Source organism: Sus scrofa, chromosome 14 (genome assembly GCF_054392235.1).
Source record: "Sus scrofa isolate SSC_HxYL_T2T_F1_AM1 chromosome 14, Sscrofa_HxYL_maternal_Yorkshire_Landrace_v2.0, whole genome shotgun sequence".
Classification (NCBI taxonomy): Eukaryota; Metazoa; Chordata; class Mammalia; order Artiodactyla; family Suidae; genus Sus; species Sus scrofa.
Window position 1 is genome coordinate 53,094,647 of NC_139396.1, and position 27,798 is coordinate 53,122,444.

At 40.5% G+C, this 27,798-nt stretch overlaps 1 protein-coding gene and 1 long non-coding RNA gene across 2 annotated transcripts in view; one reads left to right on the forward strand and one right to left on the reverse strand.

Moving 5' to 3' along the window:
* The window catches only part of LOC146396561 (uncharacterized), a 191,751-nt gene extending 167,389 nt beyond the window's left edge, over positions 1 to 24,362 (reverse strand). The window contains exon 1 of the long non-coding RNA XR_014827385.1: positions 24,303 to 24,362. This is a non-coding gene — a long non-coding RNA (uncharacterized LOC146396561). The remainder of the gene's footprint in view (positions 1 to 24,302) is intronic.
* RAD9B (RAD9 checkpoint clamp component B) overlaps positions 140 to 27,798 on the forward strand; it is a 32,736-nt gene continuing 5,077 nt past the window's right edge. The window contains 10 exon segments of the mRNA XM_005670641.4: positions 140 to 268; positions 2,643 to 2,713; positions 4,225 to 4,374; positions 4,570 to 4,684; positions 12,423 to 12,522; positions 16,197 to 16,303; positions 23,377 to 23,483; positions 23,566 to 23,630; positions 24,398 to 24,520; positions 25,836 to 26,055. Coding sequence (XP_005670698.2) covers positions 232 to 268; positions 2,643 to 2,713; positions 4,225 to 4,374; positions 4,570 to 4,684; positions 12,423 to 12,522; positions 16,197 to 16,303; positions 23,377 to 23,483; positions 23,566 to 23,630; positions 24,398 to 24,520; positions 25,836 to 26,055 — 1,095 coding nt within the window. The 5' untranslated portion in view covers positions 140 to 231.

Sequence of the window (27,798 nt, forward strand, 5' to 3'; positions counted from 1 at the left end):
TCAGGGACCCGCCCACCTCGCTCACAACCAATGAAAAAAGAGGTCGGCAAGAGACTGCCCTACGGAGGCTCGCACAGGCCCTTCCCCACCGTAAAGCGAAGTTGTTCTTAGGTAAATACTGGAGCGAGGGCGAGATCGCGAAGTTTCGGAAAGCGCGCGGTCAACATACGGGCACCTGGGGCCCTCGAGCTGAGGCGCTCAGTGCGTCCTGACTCTTCAGAGCGTGCAGACATGCTGAAGTGTGGGCTGAGCGGCAGTCAGGTGAAAGGTGGGAAGGCCTTTCTTGCCTTCCTGTGTAGAAAAGAGCCTGTGGTCATGGGGATGTTTACACCATCGTTTCATTTCTTATCCTTGGACTTTATGCCTAAGGGCTGAGGACACGAGGCCTGGCCACAGCCAGCACGCATCCTCCCAGGGTCCCGTTAGCTTCTGAGGGAAGACTGTAGGCCCATCCGCTTTTATTTATGCATAATATTTATAGCCATAGGTATCCTTGAAGTGAAGTTGTGGTCATCAGGACAGATATTGGAATGGCAAGCCTCAAACTCGAGATGATAAGGACTTTGTGGGAAGTTGGGAAAAATAATGCTTGGGCAGTTAAAATATTTTAGTGCCACGACGAAAGCATAAACCTGATTTCTACTCCAGATTCTACTTTTTTTTTTTGGTCTTTTTAGGGCCGCACGTGCAACATATGGAAGCTCCTAGGATAGGTGTCAAATGGGAGCTCTAGCTGCCGTCCTACACCACAGCCATAGGAACCCTGGATCCTTAACCCACTGAGCGAGGCCAGGAATTGAACCTAGGTCCTCATGGATACTAGTCAGATTTGTTTTCGCTGAGCCAGGATGGGAACTCCTATGATTTTTTTAATGTATGACCTGGAACAAGCCACTGAATCATCTCAGTGCACAGTTTCCTCATCTGTAAAATAAGAAATAACAGCATCTTCTTTATAAGTTTGCTGTAGGAATGAAATGCATGTAAAAAACTCAGTAATAAATGGGAATGTACAGGAACTATTGTTTATTATAGATGGTACTTTAAACAAGTTACTCTAGAAGGTCTCTAGGAAAGTAATGGTCTCCTACAGATAGTAACCTGAAAATGATCATTGAAAGGCATCTTGTACTGTGGCTGACTTCATCTGTGTTGAGGACATCTATGGAACCATATTAATTAATGGGAGAGGGAAGCACAAGCCTTCCACTGTTGCATGTTCTTAGAGTTCTAGAAAGTTCCCTATTGCAGTGTGTATCTCAGTTCTCAATAAGTAATTATTTGTATGGTGTTTAGTTTTGTTTTTCCTCCTGGACTATAAGAACTAAGAAGGCAGAAACTACCTGTCTTGTTTATTGCTATATGCCCATTGCCATGGTTGCATACTTGGAGCATACTGGGTGCTCAGTAAATATTCACTGAGTGAAAAAAAGGTCTTCATTAGGCAGCTGCAGGAATAAGTGGTGAATGTAAAGTGATGAAAGGGACAAACGCCTTTTTTTTTTTTTTTTTTTAATGGTCATCCTGTTTTTCTCAGTTTGAGGCCTGTATCCTTGACTAAGACCTTTCTGATTCTTAAGCATTATAATCTGATTTTATGTTCTGGAAGTATTTGTCCTTTTTTCTACTTTTTCATGGATTGATATGGCCATCTGTTTTTATTGCAGCAATGTATCCTATATCTGTTTGCCACATTTTTTAATTTATTTATAATTTATAAGAATACTAACAGTGTTATACCTGATTAGACCAATATTTCATCCCACCCTAGGTTCTCTTTCTGACAGGACCTCTTTAACTATGTTTGGTGGGAAGATCTGGAATTTTCCATGCTCAGACATCAGAAATATGTCTTAAATGCCTCTAATTTATCTCTCATGGCCTGTTTTGACTTGGCCAAATACCCGTGAAGTTAGTAAAACCCTCCAAACCATCTTCTTTGTGCTATATTTTCACACTTTTGGGGAGTATAAGTTTATTTAAATCAAGTTTAAAACTACATTAGTATGGGAGTTCCCATCGTGGCGCAGGGGTTAACAAATCCGACTAGGAACCATGAGGTTGCAGGTTCGATCCCTGCCCTTGCTCAGTGGGTTAAGGATCTGGCGTTGCCGTGAGCTGTGGTGTAGGTCGCAGATGTGGCTCAGATCCAGCGTTGCTATGGCTCTGGCGTAGGCTGGCAGCTCCAGCTCCGATTCGACCCCTAGATTGGCTCTCCAAAGTAGTTCCCATAGTAGTTCCATGCAACACTGCAAGCATACAGATATGAAGGGTTTTGTTGTATTTTATAATTTCACACATAATTCTCCAAGTTTATTGAGCATTTTCTGTCTGGCATTTTGCCAAGGATATTCTAAGGTATTCCTTTTCTTTTCTTTTTTTTTTTTTTTCCTGCACCTGCGGCATGTGAAAGTTCCTGGGCACCAGACTGAACCACCGCCATAGCAGCGACAACACTGGATCCTAAACCTACTGTGACACCAGGGAACTCTACATTTCTTAAAGCAATTTGTAGCATTAGTCTATAAAACACTGTTATTTATGAATTTATCTTGAGTCCTGTGAATGCTGAAGTAGGTCTATGACTTGTTTTTATTGTTCGAGAGGAAGAATGTAAATAGCACCTTTCTTTTTCTCCACAGTGTTTGGGAAAGCAATCCAAGCCCTCTCACGAATTAGTGATGAGCTGTGGCTAGACCCCTCTGAAAAAGGTGTAAGTAAAAAAGAGCTAATAGACATCTATTAAGGGCAAAAGAAGATGTTTAAAGACCCCAGTCCAGATTGAATATTAACAAGGATATCCAGAAATTGTCATACCTTTCACTGTTCACCTTTATTTTACATATCTGAATATATTTGGAACATGGTAAACTTGTAAATCAACTATAATAAAATTTTTTTAAAAAAGAACATGGTAAACTTAAAAATTATACAGATAGACACAATGGATTTAAACCAGAAGTCACAAACTCATGGTCAAGAGGCTAGATATGGCTTACAGAAGTGTTTTGTGGGACTTGCCACCGTGTCGTGTTTTTTTTGTTGTTGTTGTTTGTTTTTTGTCTTTTTAGGGCCACACCCAGGACACACGGAGGTTCCCAGGCTAGGGGGGTCTAATGGGAGCCAGATCCCCACTGAGATCCTCACTGAGTGAGGCCAGGGATTGAACCCGCAACCCCAAGGTTCCTAGTCAGATTCGTTTCCGTTGAGCCATGATGGGAACTCCTTGTTTTTTTTTTGTTTTTTTTTGTTTTTTTTTTTGTCTTTTGGCTATTTCTTGGGCCGCTCCTGCAGCATATGGAAATTCCCAGGCTAGGGGTCGAATCGGAGCTGTAGCCACCGGCCTACGCCAGAGCCACAGCAACGCGGGATCCGAGCCAGCCGCGTCTGCAACCTACACCACAGCTCACGGCAACGCCGGATTGTTAACCCACTGAGCAAGGGCAGGGACCGAACCCGCAAGCTCATGGTTCCTAGTCGGATTCGTTAACCACTGCGCCACGGCGGGAACTCCTTGTTTTGTTTTTAATTGAAATAAATTTCTAACTTTTAGTTATTGGGAGAGTCCACATAAAAATCTGAATTTCTTGCTTCTCATGAAAACTCAGAAGTTCTGACAGCTTTCAGCCTGCATTTCCAAGTGAAAATAGTTGGCTAATGGTTTCTCCCCTTAGACAAGGCAACATACTGCCATTTTGCTGCAACCTTTTTACTCCTCCCGCCTTTTTTTGGCCACACCCTTGGCATGTGGAAGCTCTGGGGCCAGGAATGGAACCTGCACCAAAGCAGCAACCTGAGCCACAGCAGTGACTGCTGGATCTTTAACACACTGAGCCACCAGAGTATTCCTTTTTTTCTCCCTTTTATATTTCCTTTTGCCACTTTGTGCTTTGAAGTTAAGGCCCCTGTAGGCATTTACATTTTTACAGTTACCTTTTTGTTACCAGAAACAACACAATGAAACAAAAATACATGTAATCTCTATATGTATTCAATATAGATATGTACACATGTGTATACATAAACAAATTCAATACACACTGTTTAATTCAGTCCATATTATATAAATATAATTCAAATGTATAATGCAGTCCATATAATGCAATTAATATCCCATTGCTTTATTTGAACATATTTCAATGCAGTGTTAAACATAATAGATTTTTTTGAATTAACTATTTGAAGAAGATTTTTTGCTAAGTAGCTACTATTTTATTTTTCCAGCTTGCTTTAAGATCTGTGAATTCTTGTCGGTCAGCATATGGATGTGTCCTCTTCTCTCCTGTGTTTTTTCAACATTATCAGTGGTCAGCTTCAGTGAAAATGAATGATAGTGACAAAATATCAAATTTAAATTGCAAATTAGGAATGAAGGTAAATGTAGGTGGGCCTACTTTTCTCTTATACAGTAGAAGTATTTTTTATATAGGAAATATTTGTTATATAACACCTATACTTCGTTTAAGTAGCATGCAGGACAAGTCTGTTCATTTGTGAATATACATATTCTTGTTTGTGTTAATCTAATCAATTATATTAATTATATGCTCTTCTATATTTGTGTAACAGTCAATTCTGCCCATCTTTAGATGTCTGAATTCCCTTGAAAGAAATGTAGAGAAGTGCAAAATATTCACCAGATCTGATAAGTGCAAAGTAGTTATTCAGTTCTTCTGCAGACATGGTAAGTATAATTAGGACTAATTTAGAGTATTATGCATTTTTTGTTAATACTTTTTATGTTTAGAATACTCAAACTGCACATCAACACTTCCCATCGTATTATTGGTTAGAATTTGTAGGAGTTCCCATTGTGGCTCAGTGGAAACGAATCTGATTAGGAACCATGAGGTTGAGGGTTCAATCCATGGCCTTTCTCAGTGGGTTCAGGATCTGGTGTTGCCATGAGCTGTGGTGTAGGTTATAGATGCGGCTCAGATCTGACATTGTAGTGGCTGTGGCGTAGGCGGGTGGCTACAGCTCCAATAGATCCCTAGCCTGGGAACCTCCATATGCCTCAGGTGTGGCCCTAAAAAACAAAAAGAGAGAAAAAAAAAGCATTTGTGTAGTTTTGTGGTGAGGCAGTTGTATTATCTTACTTGTCTCTGTAGAAGTAGTGTGAGTGGTTGATATTAATTATTTCCTTTTTTGGCCTGTTAATGATACAAACTTTGCCTGAATATAGACTGATATATTTATTTATTTATTATTATTTTGCTTTTTAGGGCCACACCTGCAGCATATGGAGGTTCTCAGGCTAAGGGTCTAATTGGAGCTAGAGCTGCTGGCCTATGTTATGGCCATAGCAACTCAGGATCCAAGCTGTTTCTGCGACCTACATCACAGCTCACAGCAGTGCTGGATCCTTAACCCACTGAGTGAGGCCAGGGATCAAACCCCCAACCTCATGGTTCTAGTTGGATTCTTTTCCACTGTGCCACGATGGGAACTCCCAGACTGATTTTTTTTTTTTTTTTTTTTTTTTTTGTCTTTTTGCCATTTCTTTGGGCCGCTCCCACAGCATATGGAGGTTCCCAGGCTAGGGGTCGAATCAGAGCTGTAGCCGCCGGCCTATGCCACAGCCACAGCAACGCGGGATCCAAGCTGCGTCTGCAACCTACACCACAGCTCACGGCAACACTGGATCGTTAACCCACTGAGAGAGGCCAGGGACCGAACCCACAACCTCATGGTTCCTAGTCGGATTCGTTCACCACTGTGCCACAACGGGAACTCCCCCAGACTGATTTTTTAAAATGTCCATCTGAATTCAAAAGATTGTTCTGAAACTAACTGGCTACTTGTTGACATTTTGTACAAGTGCCTTGGTAACAGTGTTCCTTGGTAAAAACAGAAAAGAATAATGCCTACCTGGATTGAAAGTGCTCAAGAAGGCAAATAGTATTTTCTTTAGGGCTGAAAGAGGCATGGTAAATGGCCCAAGGACACAGAACTAGCAGGTCACAGAGCCTGGATTTGAGTCCAACCCCACAGTAGTAGAAGCCAAAACCTTCACTCATTCTCTCTGCTACACCAAGTTGTAAAAGTGACTTTCTGCCTCCCAGCCTTGCATGGTAGATATTCAAATGTTGCAGTCATATAATATTTTACATGATTAAATATGTATAGCATGGTGGTTAAGACCGTGATCTCTGGAGATCACAAGGTCTGGGATAGAATCCTGCTCTGCCCCTTCCTTGCTGAGACATTGGGAAAATTATTTTATATCTTTGTGCCTCACTTTCCCAATATGTAAAATGGGGACAATGATAGTACTAGGATCATAGGTTTTTTTGTTTGTTTGTTTTCCTTTTTTTTGGCTGAACCAGCGACATGTGGAAGTTGCCGGACCAGAGGTCAAACCTGTGCCACGGCAGCATCCCAGGCCGCTGCAGTGACAGCACTGGATCCTTAACTACTAGGCCACCAGGGAATTCCTGGGGTTTTTGTGAAGATTCAATGAGTTATAAGAAGTTAAGTTCTAAAGTGATTAAAAGAATTCCTGGCTTATTCTCTGTAAGAGTTAGTACTAGTTATATTATTAATGATTGCTACTATTTTATTTGAAGTTACCAGGTAGGATTGTATGTTTTTAAGATTCTTGTACTTGTGATATTGGTCCAGATTTTTTGTAGTAGAATGGTCTTCTGGAAGGTTATATTAGTGTTACTATTTATCTTATATTTCTTAATTTTGTTTTACATTTAATATTTTAATTTAAACTCATATTTACATTATGTTCCTTAATTTCCCCCTGTAAAATATCAATTATTATAACATTATTTTTTTCCTTCTTCGAACTTCACATGTAGTAGCAGAATCATGTAAAGAGCACAATTAAAAGCACAGCAAGGGAGTTCCCGTCGTGGCTCAGTGGTTAACGAATCCGACTAGGAACCATGAGGTTGCGGGTTCGGTCCCTGCCCTTGCTCAGTGGGTTAACGATCCGGCGTTGCCGTGAGCTGTGATGTAGGTTGCAGATGCGGCTCGGATCCTGCGTTGCTGTGGCTCTGGTGTAGGCCAGTGGCTACAGCTCCGATTCGACCCCTAGCCTGGGAACCTCCATATGCCATGGGAGCGGCCCAAAGAAATAGCAAAAAGACAAAAAAAAAAAAAAAGCACAGCATCCAGCATTGTCACTGCTGTGGGTCTGGTTACTGCTTTGACATGGATTTGATCCCTGTCCCAGAAACTTCTGCATGCTTCAAGCGAGGCCATTTAAAAAAAAAAAAAAGCATAGCAGCAGGGGAGGGAGGATAGAGGAATAAATTAGGAGTTTGGGATTGAAATATATACACTACTATCTATAAAATATGTAACCAACAAGGAACTACTATATAGCTCAAGGAACTATCCTTAATATCTAGGTTATTATCTATAATGGAAAATAATCTAAAAAAGAATGTATATACAAGGAGTTCCCACAGTGGCGCAGTGGATTAGGTCACTGCTGAGGCATGGGTTTGATCTCTTGTCCAGCACAATAGGTTAAGGATCTGACATTGCCACAGCTGTAGCATAGGTCGCAGCTGTGGTTCAGATTTGATTCCTCGCTAGGGACCTTCCATATCCCATGGCTGAAGCAAAAAAAAAAAAAGTAAAATGAATAAATAAATTAAGGAGTTCCCATCGTGGCTCATCAATAATGAACCTGACTGGTACCCATGAGGATGCAGGTTGGATCACTGGCCTTGCTCAGTGGGTTAAGGATCCGGTGTTGCTGTGAGCTGTGGTGTGGGTCACAGATGCAGCTTGGATCCTGAGTTACTGTGCCATAGGCCGGTAACTGTAGCTCTGATTCAACCGCTAGCCTGGGAACTTCCATATGCCACATATGTGGCACTAAATAGACAAATAAATAAAAATAAAATAGAAAAGAATATATATAACTGAATCACTTTACTGTACACTTGAAACTAACAACATTGTAAGTCAACTATATTTCAATAAAAATTTTTTAAAAAAGCACAGCGAGCTTTGGCATCGTGCAGATAAGGACGTGGCTTCTCCTATACTTATTAGCTTTGTGACAGTACATAACCACTCTGAACCTTCATTTTCTTGTCTGTGAAATGGGGATAATCCTACCTACCCTCAGATTCCCGGGTTGTTGTGAGGACAAAGTGAGATCACATGTGTAAAGCACATAGCATGGTGCCTGACACAAAAGGTGAACTAAATTGTAACTACTGTTATTACAATTATCCTCATCCTTTATTTCCAGTTAGATTTCAAACAGCCAGTTTTTCCACTTAAGTATGTCTCAAGTGGCTTGTTTACAGTAATATCCAATATACATTTGTGATTGGTTGATTTTTTTAATAGCTTTTGTAGGGAAGTTGTTGTGTTAGAATGCTCTAAGTTACAAGTAACAGAAAAAAAAAAAATCCAACTCAAACTGCCTTAAACAATAAGGAGGGATATTGGCTCATGTAAAGGAAAAGTTCAAAATGAGGTCATAGGCGTGGTTTGATCCAGACTGCAGCAGCTGCTTCTCTTCCTTCTGTTTCAAATTCTCTCAGCTCTCCTGTCCTCCATGTGATTTATACTAAGGCCAGCTTCTTTTATAAACTTTTAATAATATGGTGACTTCCAGCAGCAGCAGCTTGGGCTGCCATGCTTGCTCTTTCACATCCAGGGGGAGAGCCTTACCTCATATATGCATTGAACAAAAGTGCTTGACTTTGCTCTGACTGGACAAACCTAAACTAATCCTAGGGGGCTAGGGGAATTCCATTCTCTAACTGCCCTGGCTTCTTGCCATATCTGGACCAAATTCAATTGTGGGGCGGTGGGGGGGGGCAGATAAGATTACATCAATTGATTTATAGCAACAAGGGCCCACAAGTGATGCTGAAAGTGAAATCAGCCCCACCCAGACCTCATGGCTACTACACAACCAGGAAGGATGGCTCAGGAAGGAAAGGGGAAGTAGGGGGTGCATGCTGCTACAGTCATTGGGATAAATAGTTATACTTTCCAAAACTTTAGAAGCTCAGAAAATTATGTTTGCAATTTTATATTAATAATCTGGTGGAGAAACATTGTTCAAATGTAATTGAGAAAAATCACCTGGGTTGGTGTTCCTGCTGTGGCGCAATGGGATCATCGGCCTCTTGGGAGTGATGGGACACAGGTTCAATCCCTGACCCAGCACAGTGGGTTAAAGATCCATCATTGCTGCAGCTGCGGCTTAGGTTGCAACCATGGCTCAGATCTGATCCCTGGCCCAAGGAACACCATATGCAGTGGGGCGGCCAAAAATGAAAAAAAAAAAAGAAAAACAAAAAACACCTGGGCAGAGATATCCACTAAACTGCTGCAAATATACATTTGAAACTCGGGAAGAAATTTAGGACAATGAAGTAAATTTGGCTCTCTTCACTGATGGAAAACAATTGAAAAAACATGACCTACTAAAAAAGGATTAACTTCTCAGAGTCTAATCATAAATGGTTTCTGGAACAGTGATTTCTTAAATTATTTAGCATCTGCTATTAGAAAAAAAAAGATGTTTTATATCCTCAAGAACCAAGATTCATCCGAAATATTTACTGCCTAGCAATTATTCTATCAATTCTCTGTATTTGCATTTGCACTGGCCCCACAGTGGCTGAAAATGAATCAGTGAGTTGTCCCTGAAGAACATGCTCTGATCCAAAGCACACATGCTAATGCATTCTGTCCTGCTCAAGGACAGGTTCCCAACAGAGAGGGACTTCCATCAGATGGATGCCCTGGCTATTTATTGAGTGAACAGAAGTCTGATTTATACATTATATTAATGACATATGTCAAGAGGACAGGATTGCTGGAGTTCCCGTCGTGGCTCCCGTCGTGAATCCAGCTAGGACCCATGAGGTTTCAGATTTGATCCCTGGCTTCGCTCAGTGGGTTAAGGATCTGGCGTTGAGGTGAGCTGTGGTGTAGGCCGGTGGCTACAGCTCCAATTAGACTCCTAGCCTGGGAACCTCCATGTGCCACGGTACGGCCCTAGAAAAGACAAAAAAAAAAAAAAAGGACAGGATTCCTACTTCAAGGTTTTGAGGTTTTGTAAAAAGGCATTCTGCAGATGTGCTAATGACTTTAAACTCTCAAAACAGTGAATTTAAAGGCATTGAGAAACATTTGAATAACATAATTTGAGTAACTGATCTAAGAAAACATTTGTACAGTTTATATCAGAGAATGTTTGGCCTACAGTAAGCATTCTCTTTACTTAATCTGTTTTTTGTTTTTGTTGTTGTTTGGCCACACCTGCAGCATGTGGAAGTTCCCAGGACTGGGATCAAATCTCTGTCACAGCAGCAACCTGGTGCTGCAGTGACAACACCAGATCCTTAACCTATTGTGCCACAGGGGGCCTCCCTACTTCCTATTTTCTTATTGTTTGTCTCCCCTCACTAGAATGTAAGCTCTGTGAGGTTGGAGATTTTTGTCTGATTTGTTCTTCGCTAGTCCACAGCTCCAAAAGTAGTCCCTGTATGGTAGGTTACAGAAAAATACTTATAAATTATTTGCAGGCCCTCCCTTTGAAAGCTGAAATACTTCCCCAACTCTCAGCTGGACTTGGACTTGCTTTGATATCAATAGAATGCATTAGAAGTGATATTATGTGGGTTCCAAGCCTAGGCCTCCAGAGACCTGTCAGTAGTTCCTGTTGTAGCTCAGCAGGTTAAGAACCCGACTAGTATCCATGAGGATGAGGGTTCGATCCCTGGCCTCTTTCAGTAGGTTAAGGATCCAGTGTTGCTGCAGGCTGCAGCATAGGTACAGATGTGGCTCGGATCCAGTGTTGCTATGGCTGTGGCATAGGCTGGCAACTGTAGCTCCAGTTTGACCCCTATCCCAGGAACTTCCATATGCCCCAAGTATGTCCCTAAAAAGCAGGAAAAAAAAAGAAAAGTATGTCAGCTTCTACTCTTAAACTAAGAATGTTTCCATCGGCCTGAAAATAAGCACAGCAAAGTGTAGACTCCTGGAAGATTGCAGACCAGGTGGTGAAAGGCCCCAGCCATCCTGCTGTTCCGGTTGTCCCAACTTTGAGGCCCCAGATGTGAAAGTGAGGCCATTCAAAATGATCCAGCCACAGTTAAGCCAGCCTTCACCAGAGGAGCCACTCAATCGTGAGAAATAACAAATGTTTGTTATTTTGAACCACTAAATTTTTGATGTGGTTTGTTATCCAGCAAAAGCCAGCTGATCAGCCTTGTACACAGCAAGTGCTCAGTAAATATTTATGAAAATAATAAATGTTGCTGTTTTTATTAATTCAGTTAAAAATAAGTTGAGAAATATTTATAGTGAATCCTTTTGCTTCTCATGGTAACATTATTATGCTGTAGAAAGTTATAGCCTACCTGAATTTTATTTCATGGGCTTTATGTTCAAACTTAGATTCAGAGGAGTTCCCGTTGTGGCTCAGAGGGTTATGAACCCAACTAGTATCCATGAGATTGTGGGTTTGATCCCTGGCCTCGATCAGTGGGTTAAGGATCCAGCGTTGCCTTGAGCTGTGGTGTAGGTCACAGATGTGGCTCAGACCCAAGTTGCTGTGGCTGTGGCATAGGCCAGCAGCTGCAGTTCCAATTCCACCCCTAGCCTGGGAACTTCCATATGCCAGAGGTGTGGCCCTAAAAAGCAAAACAAAGCAAAATACAACTTAGATTCATAAAATTTAAAAAAGAGAGAGAGGATTTCCTTTGTAGCGCGCAGCAGGTTAAGGATTTAGCATTGTCATTGCAGCAGCTCAGGTCACTGCTGTGGCACAGGTTCAACATGCCACCAATATGGCTAAAAAAAAAGAGAAAAAACAAACTTAGATTCAAAATCTAGCCATACTTGTTAAAACAGCATAGCACAGCACTTAACAGAGCTCTAGAACTATAGCTTCATCTTTTGATATTAAGTACCTACTCCACAGGGATATTGTGAGGATCAGAGGTACTGCATGTGCAATGTGTGCTGCAGTTTCTACTGCAGGACATTGGGCCATAGCTGTTGTTGCTACACACTCCTCTCTTCCTCCTCTCAGAGGAAAAGAACCCAATGATCAGGTTTTACTTTCAGAGGTTCCATCCAGAAATATCAGTCTTGGATGAAAAATACTGAAGGAGAATCATACATATATGATCTGCAGTGGGTATTTACTGTTTTACACGCAATATAAGAAATTCCCTGAAAAGAAGTGGGAGCTCTGCTACCTGATTGGTCAGAGGGTGTGACATGTTACATGGTGTCCACTAGGGAGCGATAAATACATTCATTAAGGAATAGTGCTTCTGGTAAGCTATGTGTACCTGCCAACTATTGAATATTACTTTAATTTTACTATTTTTATATGGCTGTGAAATTTAAAGCCTTTTAAACATCTGTTAATTTTGCACTTGAAATTATTAATGTATTTCCTTATTATTTTTAAGGTATTAAAAGAATTCATAATGTGTGTTTTCAAGAAAGTCAGCCTTTGCAAGTTATTTTTGAAAAGAACATGTGTACTAATATGCTAGTGATTCAACCAAGGTAATGAGCTCTCTTTTGCTTATTTTTATTCTTCTGAATATAGTCTGGTCACAGAGTAAAGAATTAATGCTCTAGAACTTTAAACTCAGTCATATGTATGTGTGTGTGTATTTCTAACATTAAATATATATATATAAGATACATGAATATATATATATAAGACATATGAATATATATATAAATATATATATATTTAACCTAACAATGGACTTACAGAAATCACCTTACAGGATCAAGAGGAAGCCTTAAGAAAGATAATAGTAAATAATGACTAATGGTAGAAATTATACTTTAGTGGTCAAGAAAGTTCTAGAAATACCCCATCAGTGGCTTTTTACATTAAGTCATTAAGAGAAAAATATATGAGCTAATAATATTTTGAATTAATATACTGCCTTCTCTCTGAGTCTTAACACACATAGCCCAAGGATATTTTAACATTTTTTATGTGAAGTGATTTTTATCCCTATTTCTGTTTTTTTTTTTCCTAGAGAAGGAGTGAAACATATTTGTCAGTGAAAGGTACTCGATTTTTCAGTTAAGCTGTAGCATTAAACATTTAACAGTAATTACTTTGTGAGCCAAAAGATCTTTTATCCTTATTGTTTTTTAAATTACGAGAAAGTATGTGTGTTCCTTGCAATATACGTAAAATTTGCGGAAGAGTGCAAAAATGAAAAATGAAAGTCTTTCTCATCTACTTGCTGTGTATATCCTACTTGACAGAGTAACACCTCATAACAAGTTGGTATATATCCTTCTGCATTTTCTGTTTATAGCCAGTCTCTCTATAACTTTCTCTCTCTCTGTAGCTATGGATATCTTTTTTTTTTCTTTCTCCCTCTCTCTCAAATTTATATCACATACTAGACACATACATACTTTTTAAAAAGAAAATGTCCTACTACTATTCTTGTCTGGCAATTTGCTTTTTTAGTTTCTGTGTCCATCTTATTCTTTTTAATGATTATATAATTTTTCATTGTGTGACTGAAATGTAATTTAGTTACCCATCACCCTATTAGTAGAAAAGTTGGTAGTTTCCAGCTTTTTGCCCTCACAAACAATGCTGTTAGTAGTGCATAGGATAGTGTATTAGTTCCTGTTTCTGTGGAGTAAATTGTCCCATAGCTTAAAGCTTTAGAAATAACCAGACATTTATTACTTCAAAATAATAAGTGTGGCTTAGCTGGGTGCTTTTAGCCCAAGGTTTCTCATGAGGTTGAAGTTAAGCCATCATCCAGGGCTGTGGTCTCATCTGAAGACTGAACTTGGGGAAATTCACTCTCAGGCTCACTGATCTGGCTGTTGGAAGGCCTCAGAAGGTCAGCTTCCAAGCTCTCTCCCATGGCTGCTTGTAGCCCTCATTTCCTTACCATGTAGGCCTCTCTGTAGGCTACCTCATTTGTCCTCACAACATAGCAACTGGTAATCTGGGCCAGGGGTTGGGGGTAGCGAGAGAGAGAGAGAGAGAGAGAGAGAGAGAGAGAGAGAGAGAGAGAGGGGGAAGGGGCAGTATCCTATTATGGAAGCCATAGTCTTTTTTAAAACTAATCTCAGAATTGACATTTCATCACTTTTTCTTTATTAAATGAGAATCTGTAAGTGCAGACCATACTCTAGGGGCAGGGGATTATATAAGGGTATGAATACCAGGCAGTGGGGATCATTAGGGGCCATTTTATAGGCTGCCTAACACGGAGTTCTAAAAATGAAATTGCTGGGTCAAAGGCTTATACAAATTTTAAATTTGCAGAGTTCCCGTTGTGGCGCAGTGGTTAATAAATCCGACTAGGAACCATGAGGTTGCAGGTTCGGTCCCTGCCCTTGCTCAGTGGGTTAAGGATCTGGCGTTGCCGTGAGCTGTGGTGTAGGTTGCAGACGCAGCTCGGATCTTGCGTTGCTATGGCTCTGGCGTAGGCCGGTGGCTCCAGCTCCGATTCGACCCCTAGCCTGGGAACCTCCATATGCCGCGGGAGCGGCCCAAGAAATAGCTAAAAAGACAAAAAAAAAAAAAAAAAATTTAAATTTGCGTGTGGACTCACTACCAAATTGCTATCTGAAAAGTTTGTACCAATTTACATTCCCACCAAAAGTGTAGGAGAATCCTTCCAGGTAAAGGATATGATTTGCCAAACTGATAGGCAGAAAATGGCATTATTGGTTATTCTTTATCGGGTTTATTTTATTACCAGAGAGTATAAGCATCTTTTTTTTTTTTTTTTTTTTTTTTTTTTTGGTGTTTTTAGGGCTGCACCCAAGGCATTTGGAGGTTCTTAGGCTAGGGGTCGAATTGGAGCTGTAGCTGCTGGCCTACACCACCGCTCACAGCAATGTGAGATCCTTAACCCACTGAACGAAGCCAGGGATCGAACCCACGTCCTCATGGATACTAGTTAGGATCATTAACCACTGAGCCACGATGTAGACTCCAAGCATCTTTTCATATATTTATTAGCAATTTGTATTTTTATTCCTTTTTGAATTGCACATTCCTGTTGTCATTTTTTATCAGGTTATTTGGTAACTTATACAACACCTCTCTCTTAACACTGGAAAAGTTCCCAGATTAATTTGGTAGGTGTTCCTGACATTTTGGCACCAAGAAACATTGTTAATCTAACGTCTAGCATCAGGTTAACACCAACATTACATAAATTCTAAGAATCTCATTTAAGAATCTAACCATATCTCAATCTCAAAAATGGGCCAGAGCTTATAATGCTATAAAGAAAAGATAAATAACCTAACTAAAAAATAGGCAAAGGATTTAAATGGACGTTTTCCCAAAAAACATATACAAATGGCCAACAAGCCCATGAAAAGAAGATCAACATCATTATTAGTCTTTAGGGAAATGCAAATCAAGCAACTTTAAATCTGTGAATTTTATGGAATGTGAATTTTGTCTCAATAAATGTGTTTATTAAAAGGGAGCCCAGGGAGCTCCTGCTGTGATGCAACAGGATTGGCAGCGTCTTGGGAGCTGCTGGGATGTGGGTTTGTTCCCTGATCCGGCACAGTGGGTTAGGGATTCAGTGTTGCTGCAGCTGCGGCCTAGGTCAAGACTGTGGCTCGGGTCTGATCCTTGGCCCAGGAGCTCCATGTGCTGAGGGGCAGCCAAAAATGGAAAAAGAAAAAAAAAAAAAAAAAAAAAGTCCAGGATGAAAGGGCATTTGGGATGTCAAGACAACCTTGAAAGAAATAGGTAGTAATCTAGGACAAGTGACAAAGGTAAAGAGAATATGGCAGCAGGCTGCTTGTAACCCTCTACCCCTCAACTATGTCTCCAGCATAGTTTACTTCAGTTCTCTTTGAACAGCTCCATTTTCTACTATCTCCCTTTCTACTATGATCCCAGGTCATTTTTTTAAAAATGTAAAAAATATAAAATTAAAGACATTTTATTCTAGAGTTTGGTTTATCCTGAAGTTTTTACATGTTTTATGTAGAACATATTTTCTGTGCTCTTGGCTTTCAGTGATGTTATAATTTTAAGACATACTAAGAATATAGTAGCTCATGTAGAGGAAAAAAGATTGGTCCTTTGGGTAGGTTTTTTAAAATTCAGGACAATTAACCTATTTATTTCCAGATTAAAAGTTTGGGTCCCACTTAATAAGATTTATTTCTGTTTGTTCTTCAAATAATATATTGTTCATTGCATTTTATAGAGTGCTAGCTGAGGCAATTGTTCTTTTTACATCGAGTCAAGAGGAAGTTACTCTTGCTGTTACTCCACTGAATGTTTGCATTAAGAGTTCTAATGAGGAATCAATGGGTAAGAATTATAATTGTCACAGTGCTTTGATGAAATATTACTTCCTGGCTTTCTTGATTACTACATGGCTATACAGCAAATATTAGTGGCATAATATTTATTCTTGTTTAAAAGGCAGTAAAATGTAAAAAGATCATTAAATTTTTTAAAGAGTCCCAAGAAATGTATCATAATCAGTAATTAAAATACTTGGCTTTGGAGTTCCCATCGTGGCGCAGTGGTTAACAAATCTGACTAGGAACCATGAGGTTGCAGGTTTGATCCCTGGCTTTGCTCAGTGGGTTAAGGATCCGGTGTTGCCATGAGTTGTGGTGTAGGTTGCAAACGCGGCTTGGATCCCGTGTTGCTGTGGCTCTGGCGTAGGCCAACGGCTGCAGCTTTGATTTGACCCCTAGCCTGGGAACCTCCGTATGCCGCAGGAGTGGCCCTAGAAAAGGCAAAAAGACAAAAAATAAAATAAAATAAAATACTTGGCTTTGAAATTCAGGGTTTTTTAAAAAAAATAATAGAATGGGGAGTTCCCTCATGGCATAGCAGGTTAAGGATCTGGGATTGTCATTGCAGTGGTGTGGGTTTGATCTCTGGCCTGGGAACTTCTGCATGCTGTGAGCGTGGCCAAAACAAAAACGAAACAAACAAACAAAAAATAGAATAGTTACTGAGAAGGATATATTTTCAGTTAAAATTTCAAGGCTATTTCTCACCCTTTATCATCCTTTGTTTTTAGCATAAAGAAAGATTAAGAGGCCAGCAGTCCAATTGAGATGATCTTTGACCACTTAAAAAGGAAAAGTAACTTTGAATTCGAAATTTAAGGTTTTCCACTTGGCAAATACATAGGGAAGAAAATGTGAATACTTCTTAAGTCAGCTCTTCCCAGAGTTATCCAGGTGGATTGGAGAAACTAAGGTATAATTAAATCAGGATTTTTAATTTTAAAGAAATTTACTGGAGTATTTTCGGCACAAGTTGTTCGAGACTCTTTGGCCTTGGATAATTTTTTGTGTGTATGGTAGTAGTAAAGAAAGAATACAAAAGGAGTTCCCTTGTGGTGCAGCTGGTTAAGGGCCCAGCATCATCACTGCAGGGGCTCTGGTTGCTGTTGTGGCAGTTTTGATCCCTGGCCTGGGAACTTTCATGTATCATGGGCATGGCCACAAAAAAGAAAGGAAGAGAGAGGGAGGAAGGAAGGAAAGAAGGAAGGAAGAAAAGGGAAAGAAAGAAAGACACAAAGGAAGAAACATTATTTTAAAATGAACTTAAAGTGAACAACCGGTATAACCAGGACTTAAATTGGGTCAGATGACTTTGTAGTGTTCAGTTTGTAAATGGTTTACATTTCTGAATCCATTTGGGCTTCGTAACAACTCTGTGACGTAGGTACTTCTGGTACTATTATTATCCCCATTTTCCATAGGAAGAATATGAAACAGAGAAACTAAGTGACTTGCCTGCTGTCACACAGTTAATAAGTGGTGGATTATGGTCTGAGTACAGACTTTCAGGCTCCAGAGCTCAGGCTCATTACTACTGTGATTTTACTGCTTCTCTCAAGCCTTATCTAGCATTCTTTTTTGGCACTCAAGAGAGCATTATCTGGAAAATATGTGCTTGGCTAGTGAAAGCATCTGTTTTATATTTGTAATGTCATCTCTGAATAAGAATGGCCACTTAGTGACCAGGAGACACTGTCCCTTGTGAGCAGCTAATGAGTAGTTTTAGTTATGGTTGACTGGGGACTCAATTGTTTAATTTTATTACTGAACTTACTCTCCGGCAGACACTGGGCGTGACATGAGCCTTCTTGATTGAGATGAAGATATATGTAAGCTATTGTTTGGTCCCATTTCTCCTTTGTTCTTATATAATTCATATTCATTGAAGAAAATCAAAAACCCAAAAAGCACTAATAAAAGTCGCATGAAATCCCACTATCTAGAGACAAGCACTTTTTATTTTTTTGTCCTTTTAGGTCTGCACCTGTGGCATATGAAAGTTCCCATGCTAGAAGTTGAATAAGAGCTGCAGCTGCTGGCCTATGCTACAGCCATATATCAATGTGGGATCCAAGCTGAGTCTGTGACCTACACCAGAGCTCACAGCAATGCCAGATCCTTAACCCGCTGATCAAGGCCAAGGATTGAACCCACATCCTCATGGATACTAGTCGGGTTTGTTACCACTGAGCCATGACAAGAACTCTGAGACAAGCACTTTTAACAGTTTGGTATATCTCTTTCTATGCTTCAGGTCTGACAACAGGAGATTCGTTTAGTGAAATATTATGAAGTTATTAAAAGGAGTCACGTGTGTGTGTGTGTGTGCGTGTGTGTGTGTGTGTGTGTGTGTGTGTGTGTACATTTCTTTCTGGGTATGTATATCAAAGATGTTTATTGAAGCTAATTTTATAATGGAAGACACAAAATAGCAACAAAAAATAATTAGGAAAATGTTCCTATCAACATGGAAAAATAGATATATCATTGACTAGATTATAAAATGGTATGCATAGCATGATAATATATATTTTTTCTTTTTAGGGATGCACTTGTGGCATGTGGATGTTCCCAGACTAGGGGTCCAATAGGAACTGCAGGGCCCAGCCTATACCACAGCCACAGAAATGCCAGATCCAAGCCACATCTGCAACCCAAAGGGCAGCTTGTGGCAACACCAGATCCTTCAACCCTTGAGCAAGGCCAGGGATCGAACCTGCATCCTTATGAATACTAGTTGGATTCTTAACCCGCTGCACTACAACAGAGGTAATGATAATATTTTCATAATAATAATGATAATATAATTATTATTATCATTATTATCATAATGATGATGTTATCAATGATAAAGAATGATGATATTTTCATTAAAGAAGATGCACCTAAGGAGTTCCTGTTGTGGCACAGTGGGTTAAGAATCCAACTGTAGCATCTTAGGTCGCCGGGGAGGCAAGGGGTTCCATCCCCAGCCAGGTGCAGTAGGTTAAAGCCTGATGTTGCTGCAGCTGTGATGTAGGTCTCAGCTGTGGCTTGGATTCAATCCCTGGCCCAGGGAACTTCCATGTATCATGGGTGTGGCCATAAAATATTGAAATAAATTAAATTAAAAATGCACATAAAAGTTTAATAAAATATTAGGAAACAAAATTCAACACCTCTTTTGGATTATAGCCATCCTAGTGAAGTGTTTTATTGTAGCCTTGATTTTCACTTCCCTAGTAACTAATTGTAATAGGGGTGAGGCAGGCGTGTAGCCAGTTAGCCCCAGGCTATTATCACAAGGTGGTTATCTCGAGGCCCTTAGCACATGACCATTAGAGCAGGACTGTTAGAGGTCAAACTCCACCAGCAGTCAGTCTCGCAGTGGTCCTCTTGGCAGAGAGAGTGGAGTGAGAAGTAGATTGTGGCCTTCTCCCTGGGTCATTCAGGCCCTTTGGCTTCTGGCTGGCAGGTGAGCTAGGGGCCCAGAGAAAGCTGAGGGCAGTGTGCTGCAGAGGTCCAGAGCCCTTGCTGTGGCTGCCCAGTGGCTAGGCCCAGGTCCCATCTCTGCAACCTAGTAGCAGCAGCAGTTTCCCTGGGTTGAGGTCTGTGGGGCCTGGCCACCATTTTATGTGCATGGCCTGAGGAGACTGAGGGCCAGCTGGGTCCCTGGCGCCTTGCTCCCTCAGTGATGGTAGCTGAGCAGGGTCTGGTGACCTGGCATGGAAGGTGCTGCTCCCTGAGACCTGCCTCTTCAGCCAGGCCTGGGCACTGGGGGGAGGACCCACACTGGGTGTGGACGAATGCTCCCGGGCAGGGTAACTGGCCATGCAGGGACTCCCTTCCTTTGGCCAGGGCCTAGACCTCAGGGGGTGAAAGGTGACGCTTGGGAGCTTGAACAAGTAAAATGGGGGGTAATGATGTTTGCTTTGCTTATGGGACTTATTAAGTGTTAAAAGCCACAAGGAGGCATGGAGACAGAATCTAATGCCTCTCCTTCCCTTTCTTGTATCATTAGATTAAAAAATTGGAGGACAGAGAATAACATTTGTTTTGATGGAGGTTTACAGAAACATCATGACCCTACCTCTGTGTGGACAGCTGTAAGAACAAAGGATCCAACACCAGAAAGTTTGCAACAACTAACCACACCCCTCCCTCACCTTTTCTATAAAAGTGCTTTCCTATAAAAGACTTCAGGGACTTTGGGTTTTTTTCTTTTTACTTTTTTGGCTGCCCCACAGCATATGGAGTTCCTGGGCCCAGGATCAGATCTGAGCCACAGGTGCAACCACACCACAGCTGTGGTGGCAATACCAGATCCTGGCAGGAATGGAACCTGCATTGGGACAATGCAGAGATGCTGACGATCCTGTTGCACCACAGCAGAAACTCAAGTTTGGGTTTTTTAAGGCATGAACCACCTGACTCCTTGAATGGCCCTGCAATAAACCTTTCCCAGTTCTAAACTCTGATGTTTTGGTATTGTTTGGCCTAACTGTGTGTGGGGCACAGAGACTTGCTGTTTGGTAACAAAATGATTTTTTTTTTCTTTTTAGGGCCACACCTGCAGCAAATGAAAGTTAGGCTAGGGGTTGAATCAGAGCCACAGCCTCATGGTTGCTAGTTGGATTCAATAACCACGGAGCCACGACGGGAACTCCTCTTTGGTTATTTTGGAACGTATATGTGAAGTTCCACACATAAGGGTTCATTATGACAGTAGCTGTTGAGAAAAATCCAAGTCCAATAGTCACAGAGTGGAAACCACCCAAAAGTCATCAACTTGTAAGTGGATTTATAAAGTTGGTATAAACATACAACTAAGTATTATTCAGCAATTAAATGAACAAAGTACTGATAATTGCCACAACATGGATAAGCCCTGAAAATATTATACTCAGTAAAAGAAACCAGACACAAAAGGCTATATGTTATATGATTCCACTTATATGAAATATACAGAATAGGTAAATCCATAGAGACAGAAAGTAGATTAGTGGTTTCCAGGGGCTGAGAGGAGGGAAAGGGAAGTGGTTGGTAATGACTGTGGGGTTTCTTTTTGAGGTGATCAGAATTTTATGGAATTAGATAATGGTGATGGTTGAACCACCTTATGAACATACTAAACAACACTGAATTGTACATTTTAAAATAGTGAATATAGTATGTGAATTATATCTTAGTTAAAAACTTTTAAAATTTAATTTTTAAGCCATGTTTTATAATTTAGTGTGATATGTCTATATTATTTGTTAATACCTTTTATTTTCCTTTTTCATTTTAGGGTCAGATCTGTGGCATATGGAAGTTCCAAGCTAGGGGTTGAATCAGAGCTGCAGCAGGCGGACTATGTCACAGCCACAGCAACAAGGACCCCAGCTATGTCTGTGGCCTACACCACAACTCATGGCAACGCTGGATCCTTAACCCATTGAATGAGGCCAGGGATTGAACCTGAATCCTCAGGGATACTAGTCCGGTTCTTATCCCATTGAGCCACAACAGGAACTCCTGTTAATACCTTTTTTACTAATATTTTTTGAAACAAAATGAGACATAGTGAAACAAAATATAATAACTTTGTAAAATAACAAATTTATATATATGAACTTCATATGTACTATATTCATAAATAGTAGTTCCCTTTAGAATAAACTAGTTTTTAGGAGTTTCTGTTGTGGGTCAGTGGTTAACAAACCTGACCAGTATCCATGAGGATGTGGATTCGATCCCTGGCCTTGCTCAGTGAGTTAAGGATTGCTGTGAGCTGTGGTGTAGGTTGCAGATACAGCTCAGATCCTGCATCGATGTGGCTCTGGCGTAGGCTGGCAGCTACAGCTCTGATTCGACCCCTAGCCTGGGAACATCCATATGCTTCGGGTGTGGTCCTTAAAAGACAAAAAACAAACAAACAAAAAGAATAGTTTTTATAGTATTCTGGTTATTTAAGTGCTTATAAAAAACCACTCCAAAACATAATGGCTTAAAATAATTTATTCTTGGAGTTCCCATCATGGCTCAGTGGTTAATGAATCCGACTAGGAACCATGGGGTTGCGGGTTGGATCCCTAGCCCCGCTTCACTGGGTTAAGGATCCAGCATTGCCGTGAACTGTGGTGTAGGTTGCAAATACGGCTCGGATCCCGCATGGCTGTGGCTCTGGCGTAGGCTGGCAGCTACAGCTCTGATTCGACCCCTAGCCTGGGAATATCCATATGCCGAGGGTACAGCCCTAAAAGACAAAAAGACAAAAAAAAAAAAAAATTATTCTTATCTTTCATGGTTCTTTGGGTCATCAGGGCTCAGCTGGGCAGTTCTCACTTGGGATCTCTAATGGAATTGCAGTTAGTGGCTGGGTCTGGAATCATCTGAAGACATTTAAGAGAGTGCACAGACACGGCTGGTAATTGATGTTGGGAGCTCAGCTGTGTTGGTGACCAGACTGCCTGCACACACGTGGGCTTAACTTGGACTTCATATAGCATGAACTCAGGCAGTGTTCTAAGAGTGAGTGTCGTAGGACAGAAGACAAAGGAAGTGGAGGCTTCCAGTCTCTTAAGACTTAGGCCCAGAAGTTTCCGTTGTGGCGCAGTGGTTAATGAAGCTGACTAGGAACCATGAGGTTGTGGGTTTGATCCCTGGCCTCAATCAGTGGGTCAAGGGTCTGGCGTTGCCATGAACTGTGGTGTAGGTTGCAGAAGCAGCTCGGATCTGGTGTTGCTGTGGCTCTGGTGTAGGCCGGTGGCTATAGCTCCGATTAGACCCCTGACCTGGGAAACTCCATGTGCCGTGGGAGCAGCCCTAGAAAAGGCAAAAAGACAAAAAAAAAAAAAAAAAAAAAAAAAAAAGCCTTAGGCTCAGAAACCAGCACCAGGTCATTCTACCATATCCTATTGGTGGGAGCAGTCAGAGAAAATACTCACCCAGATTCAAGGGAAGGAGACATAAACATAGAACCTGCCTCTCAGTGAAGGAATGTCCAAAAATTTGTGGCTCTTTTTTAACCTACCATTTATGGTTATATTTCATATTAAAATTTAACAATTATCTATGAACTAATTCTATTCCTTACTTTCCTATAATGTTGAACAGATTTGACCAGTTCTGTATACAGTGAGATGTTTGTCGGCCCCGAAGAGTTTGACTTCTTTCAAGTTGGAGTCGACACTGAAATAACATTTTGCTTTAAAGAATTGAAGGTAAACCAAAATTCGTGTCCAATTACAATGATCACTGGCTATTTTTAATAAAGATTTCACATTTTTTTTCTTTTCCTTTTAGGGGATACTGACATTTTCAGAAGCTACACGTGCTCCTATATCCATTCATTTTGACTTTCCTGGGAAGTAGGTCCTTGGGAAATTTCTGAGTTTCTTATTCTTTTGTTATATATTAATATTATAACCTGTTGGACCAGTTTGAAATTAATTCACACCTCAGGAATTTCTTCACTTTACTGGCAACACTTATCAAACTAAAATTTTGAAAGATATCATAACCTGGCTTTTATTTTTTTTAATTTTTCTTTGTTTTTTTTTTTGAGGTGGGGGAAGTTGGCCGTACCTGCAGTTTGTTGAAGTTGCCAGGACAAGGATGGGATCCAAGGCCACAGCAGCAACGGGCCGCTGCAGTGGCAATGCCAGATAGTTAACCCACTGCACCTCAAGGGAATACCCTGGCGTTTTTTGTTTGTTTGGTTTTGGGGTTTTTTGGGTAACTTGATTGAGAAAGCTATGTTATTCTGCAGAGTGAAAACATTTATAAACTTGACATCCTGCTAAGTTGCCTAATTAGAAAATGATACCTGGCTTGGAGTTCCTGTCGTGGTGCGGTGGTTAACGAATCTGACTAGGAACCATGAGGTTGTGGGTTCAGTCCCTGGCCTTGCTCAGTGGGTTAACGATCCGGCATTGCCGTGAGCTGTGGTGTAGGTTGCAGACACAGCTCAGATCCCGAGTTGCTGTGGCTCTGGTGTAGGCCGGCGGCTACAGCTCTGATTAGACTCCTGGCCTGGGAACCTCCATATGCTGCGGGAGCGGCCCAAGAAATGGAAAAAGACCAAAAAAAAAAAAAAAAAATGTGTGTGATGTTTGCTTTGACTTTGCCATTTTAGACCCATGGCTTTAAGTATTGACGACATGTTATTGGAAGCCAACTTTATTTTGGCTACATTAGCTGATGAGCCAAGTAGAACATCTTCTCCACAATCATTGTGTCTTTCACAAAAACGAAAAAGGTAAGGCTATGTTTTAGCATCTTTATTGGTTGGGATAAAGTCATTGCAATCTTATTCTGAAATAATTCAATGGTATTCATGTAGGAAACAACTGAGGATGAAAACATTAGAAAATCAGAAATTTTAACTGAATCAGGAAGAGCTCCAGTGAGACCTAACTATAACATAGAAATATCTTCCCATCTTTCACTGGATATTTGCTTTTTGTCTTATCAGAATTTAATGGGTCTGTCTTGTTTATCTTTGTCATGACTCGAAACTCTTTTCCATTTTCAGTAGTTGTTTTTTAGGAGTGATAGTGTTAAGGTTCACAGGAAAGTCTGTACTTGCTACCCTGAACTCTTTCTTAGATGTACGGAGAGCCATTATTTTTCTTGCTTTCTTTATTCCCTTTTGTCTCTTAATAAATTTTTATTTTTGGTGGAGTGTGCTTCATTGTAAAAGTAACATAAAGTTATTATGGCAAATTTGGAAAAGGCAGAAAAGTACAAAGAATAAAAGACACCACAATTTTACCACCTAGAGATAGCCACTGTTAACATTGACTCATTGTATTTTCTTTCAAACTTTTTATTTTTTATTTTTTTGTCTTTTGTCTTTTTAGGGCTGTGCCTGTGGCATGTGTAGGTTCCCAGGCTAGGGGTCTAATCAGAGCTACAGCTGCCAGTCTATGCCAGAGCTACAGCAATGCAGGATCTGATCCGCGACTTCGACCTTCACCACAGCTCATGGCAATGCCAGATCGTTAACCCACTGATTGAGGCCAGGGGTTGAACCTGCAACCTCATGGTTCCTAGTCAGATTCATTTCCACTGAGCCACGACAGGAACTCCTCAAACTTTTAAATTTGTGTATATTTGTATTTTAAAACAAGATCAGATCATATAGCACATGTAGTTTTGTATCCTCTGTTTTCTCACAAACTATATTGTCATGTTTGAAGATTGCTAATAATGACTTGGAAACATGATTTTTAATGACTGTATACAATTTTTTCATATAGATGTATATTTGACTTTTTTCTAACTTCACCGTACTACCATATCACAAGATTGTCTCATGCATACTCGGTTGCTTTACTGAGAAATCTGAATCTGTCAAGAGAATTTCTGAATAATCATATATGTAACTCTTTTTCTCATATGTAAATCTTAACTTTTAGCAATTAGTTCAATGTTATTTCAATATATTCTCTAAACTAGTGTTATCATTGTCACCCTATATTGCTCCCTTAGTTATATAAAAATAATATATGTCTAAGTAAATAATTCATTTATTTAATCTCTATTAATATTTCAAATCTGATACATTCAAGTTCAAAGGCTGATGAAAATGTAACCAGAAAGGCCCCAGAGTATATTTCAAGACAAGCAGTACCCAAAAGGCTTTATTCTAATGAGACTCCTTCAAACATCCCTGCATTGGAAAACTGTGGAAGCCCTTTAGCAAAAAGAATGCACGGAGACATTAGTGAAGTACCAGAAAGCAGTGTCAGCGACACGGAGGAAATGCCAGGCTCTCCATATCTCAGGAAGGTAAAATGTTGAGACCCGACAGTGTCTTAGTAAAGAATGCTCATTATCCGTCTCCCTTTGCAAACTCCCTGCCCCAGCCCACCCCTGACGTCCTGGAAATTAAATTTTCTTATTTTTTGATAGGGGAGCAGTGAAGCCAGTCTGAGATGGAGAAAAGGCTGATTCATAGAATGTCAATATAAAATAGGGAGTTCCTGTCGTGGCTCAGTGGTTAACGAATCCAACTAGGAGCCATGAGGTTGTGGGTTTGATCCCTGCTCTTGCTCAGTGGGTTAAGGATCCGGCGTTGCCATGAGCTGTGGTGTAGGTTGCAGACATGGCTTGGATCTGGCATTGCTGTGGCTGTGGCATAGGCCGGCAGCTCCAGCTCCGGTTAGCCCCCTATCCTGGGAACCTCCATAGTCGCGGGAGCGGCCCAAGAAATGGCAAAAAGACAAAAAAAGAACATCAATATAAAATAGTTAAATTGCTCATTGGTTAATTCTTTTTCTGGCCACCCTGTGGCATATGGAGTTCCCTAGCCAGGGATCAGATCCAAGGCAGCAGCACTGGATCCTTTAATCCACTGTGCCAGGTTGGGGATTGAACCTGTGTGCTGGCGCTGCAGAGATGCCACTGATCCTGTTGCACCACAGTGGGAACTCCTCTCATTGCGTAATTTTTTTTTTTTTTTGTCTTTTTGCCATTTCTTGGGCCGCTCCCGTGGCATATGGAGGTTCCCAGGCTAGGGGTCGAATCGGAGCTGTAGCCGCCAGCTTACGCCAGAGCCACAGCAACATGGGATCCGAGCTGCGTCTGCAACCTACACCACAGCTCACGGCAACGCCGGATCGTTAACTCACTGAGCAAGGCCAGGGATCGAACCCGCAACCTCATGGTTCCTAGTCGGATTCATTAACCACTGCGCCACGACGGGAACTCCCTCATTGCATAATTTTTAACAAAATATATTCAAGGAGAGGTTGGAGTCACTTAGAATGCTTATTTTTGAAAACAAATAATGTGCTAAAGTCATATAATTTGTTTTCTAAAATTAGTGTCCTAATTTTATTTTTCAAGTTTGGTTGGGAAATCCTTTATTCATGATAGAACAAATGTAAATTTAATCACAGCAAATACCACAAATTCCTTCATAGTGGAATCCCAGTTAATAACATTATTATATTACAACATTTTACTAGATGGATGATAAACTTCACAACATACTATAGCATTAAACCTTATAAAGTCTGTTGAATTGAAGATGAATGTAATGGTATAAGCAGACTATCAAATGATAGTCTCTGTTTTTCATTTTTGCATTAATATTTTATTCAGTCTTTTTTTGATGTTGCTATTATTACTGGTTTGGAAATACAAGTTTCTTAGAATTAGAAATTTGAAAGGAGAAATATACTTCTAAAAGTCAATCCTTATGCTTCATAGACTTTTAGGGTAATATAATTGGATGGTAAACTCTACTTCTTATTCAGTGATGATACGATGTTTATTGAATACCTATTACCTACCTGGCACCTAACGGCAATTTTCTCTTCTTGTGAATTTCTGTCTTTTCATTATATAAAAGCATTTTCCACATCTTGTTTTTCGGTCACACATGTTGTTCTTATGTTTTCACAGGCACACATTTTCTTGCTGCTTCCCCTCCCTGAAATTCACTAAGATTGCCAATTTCCTCACTAGAGAAAGTAACATTTAGAACTATAATCTCCCTACCATTATAGCACTCTTCTTCAAATTTCC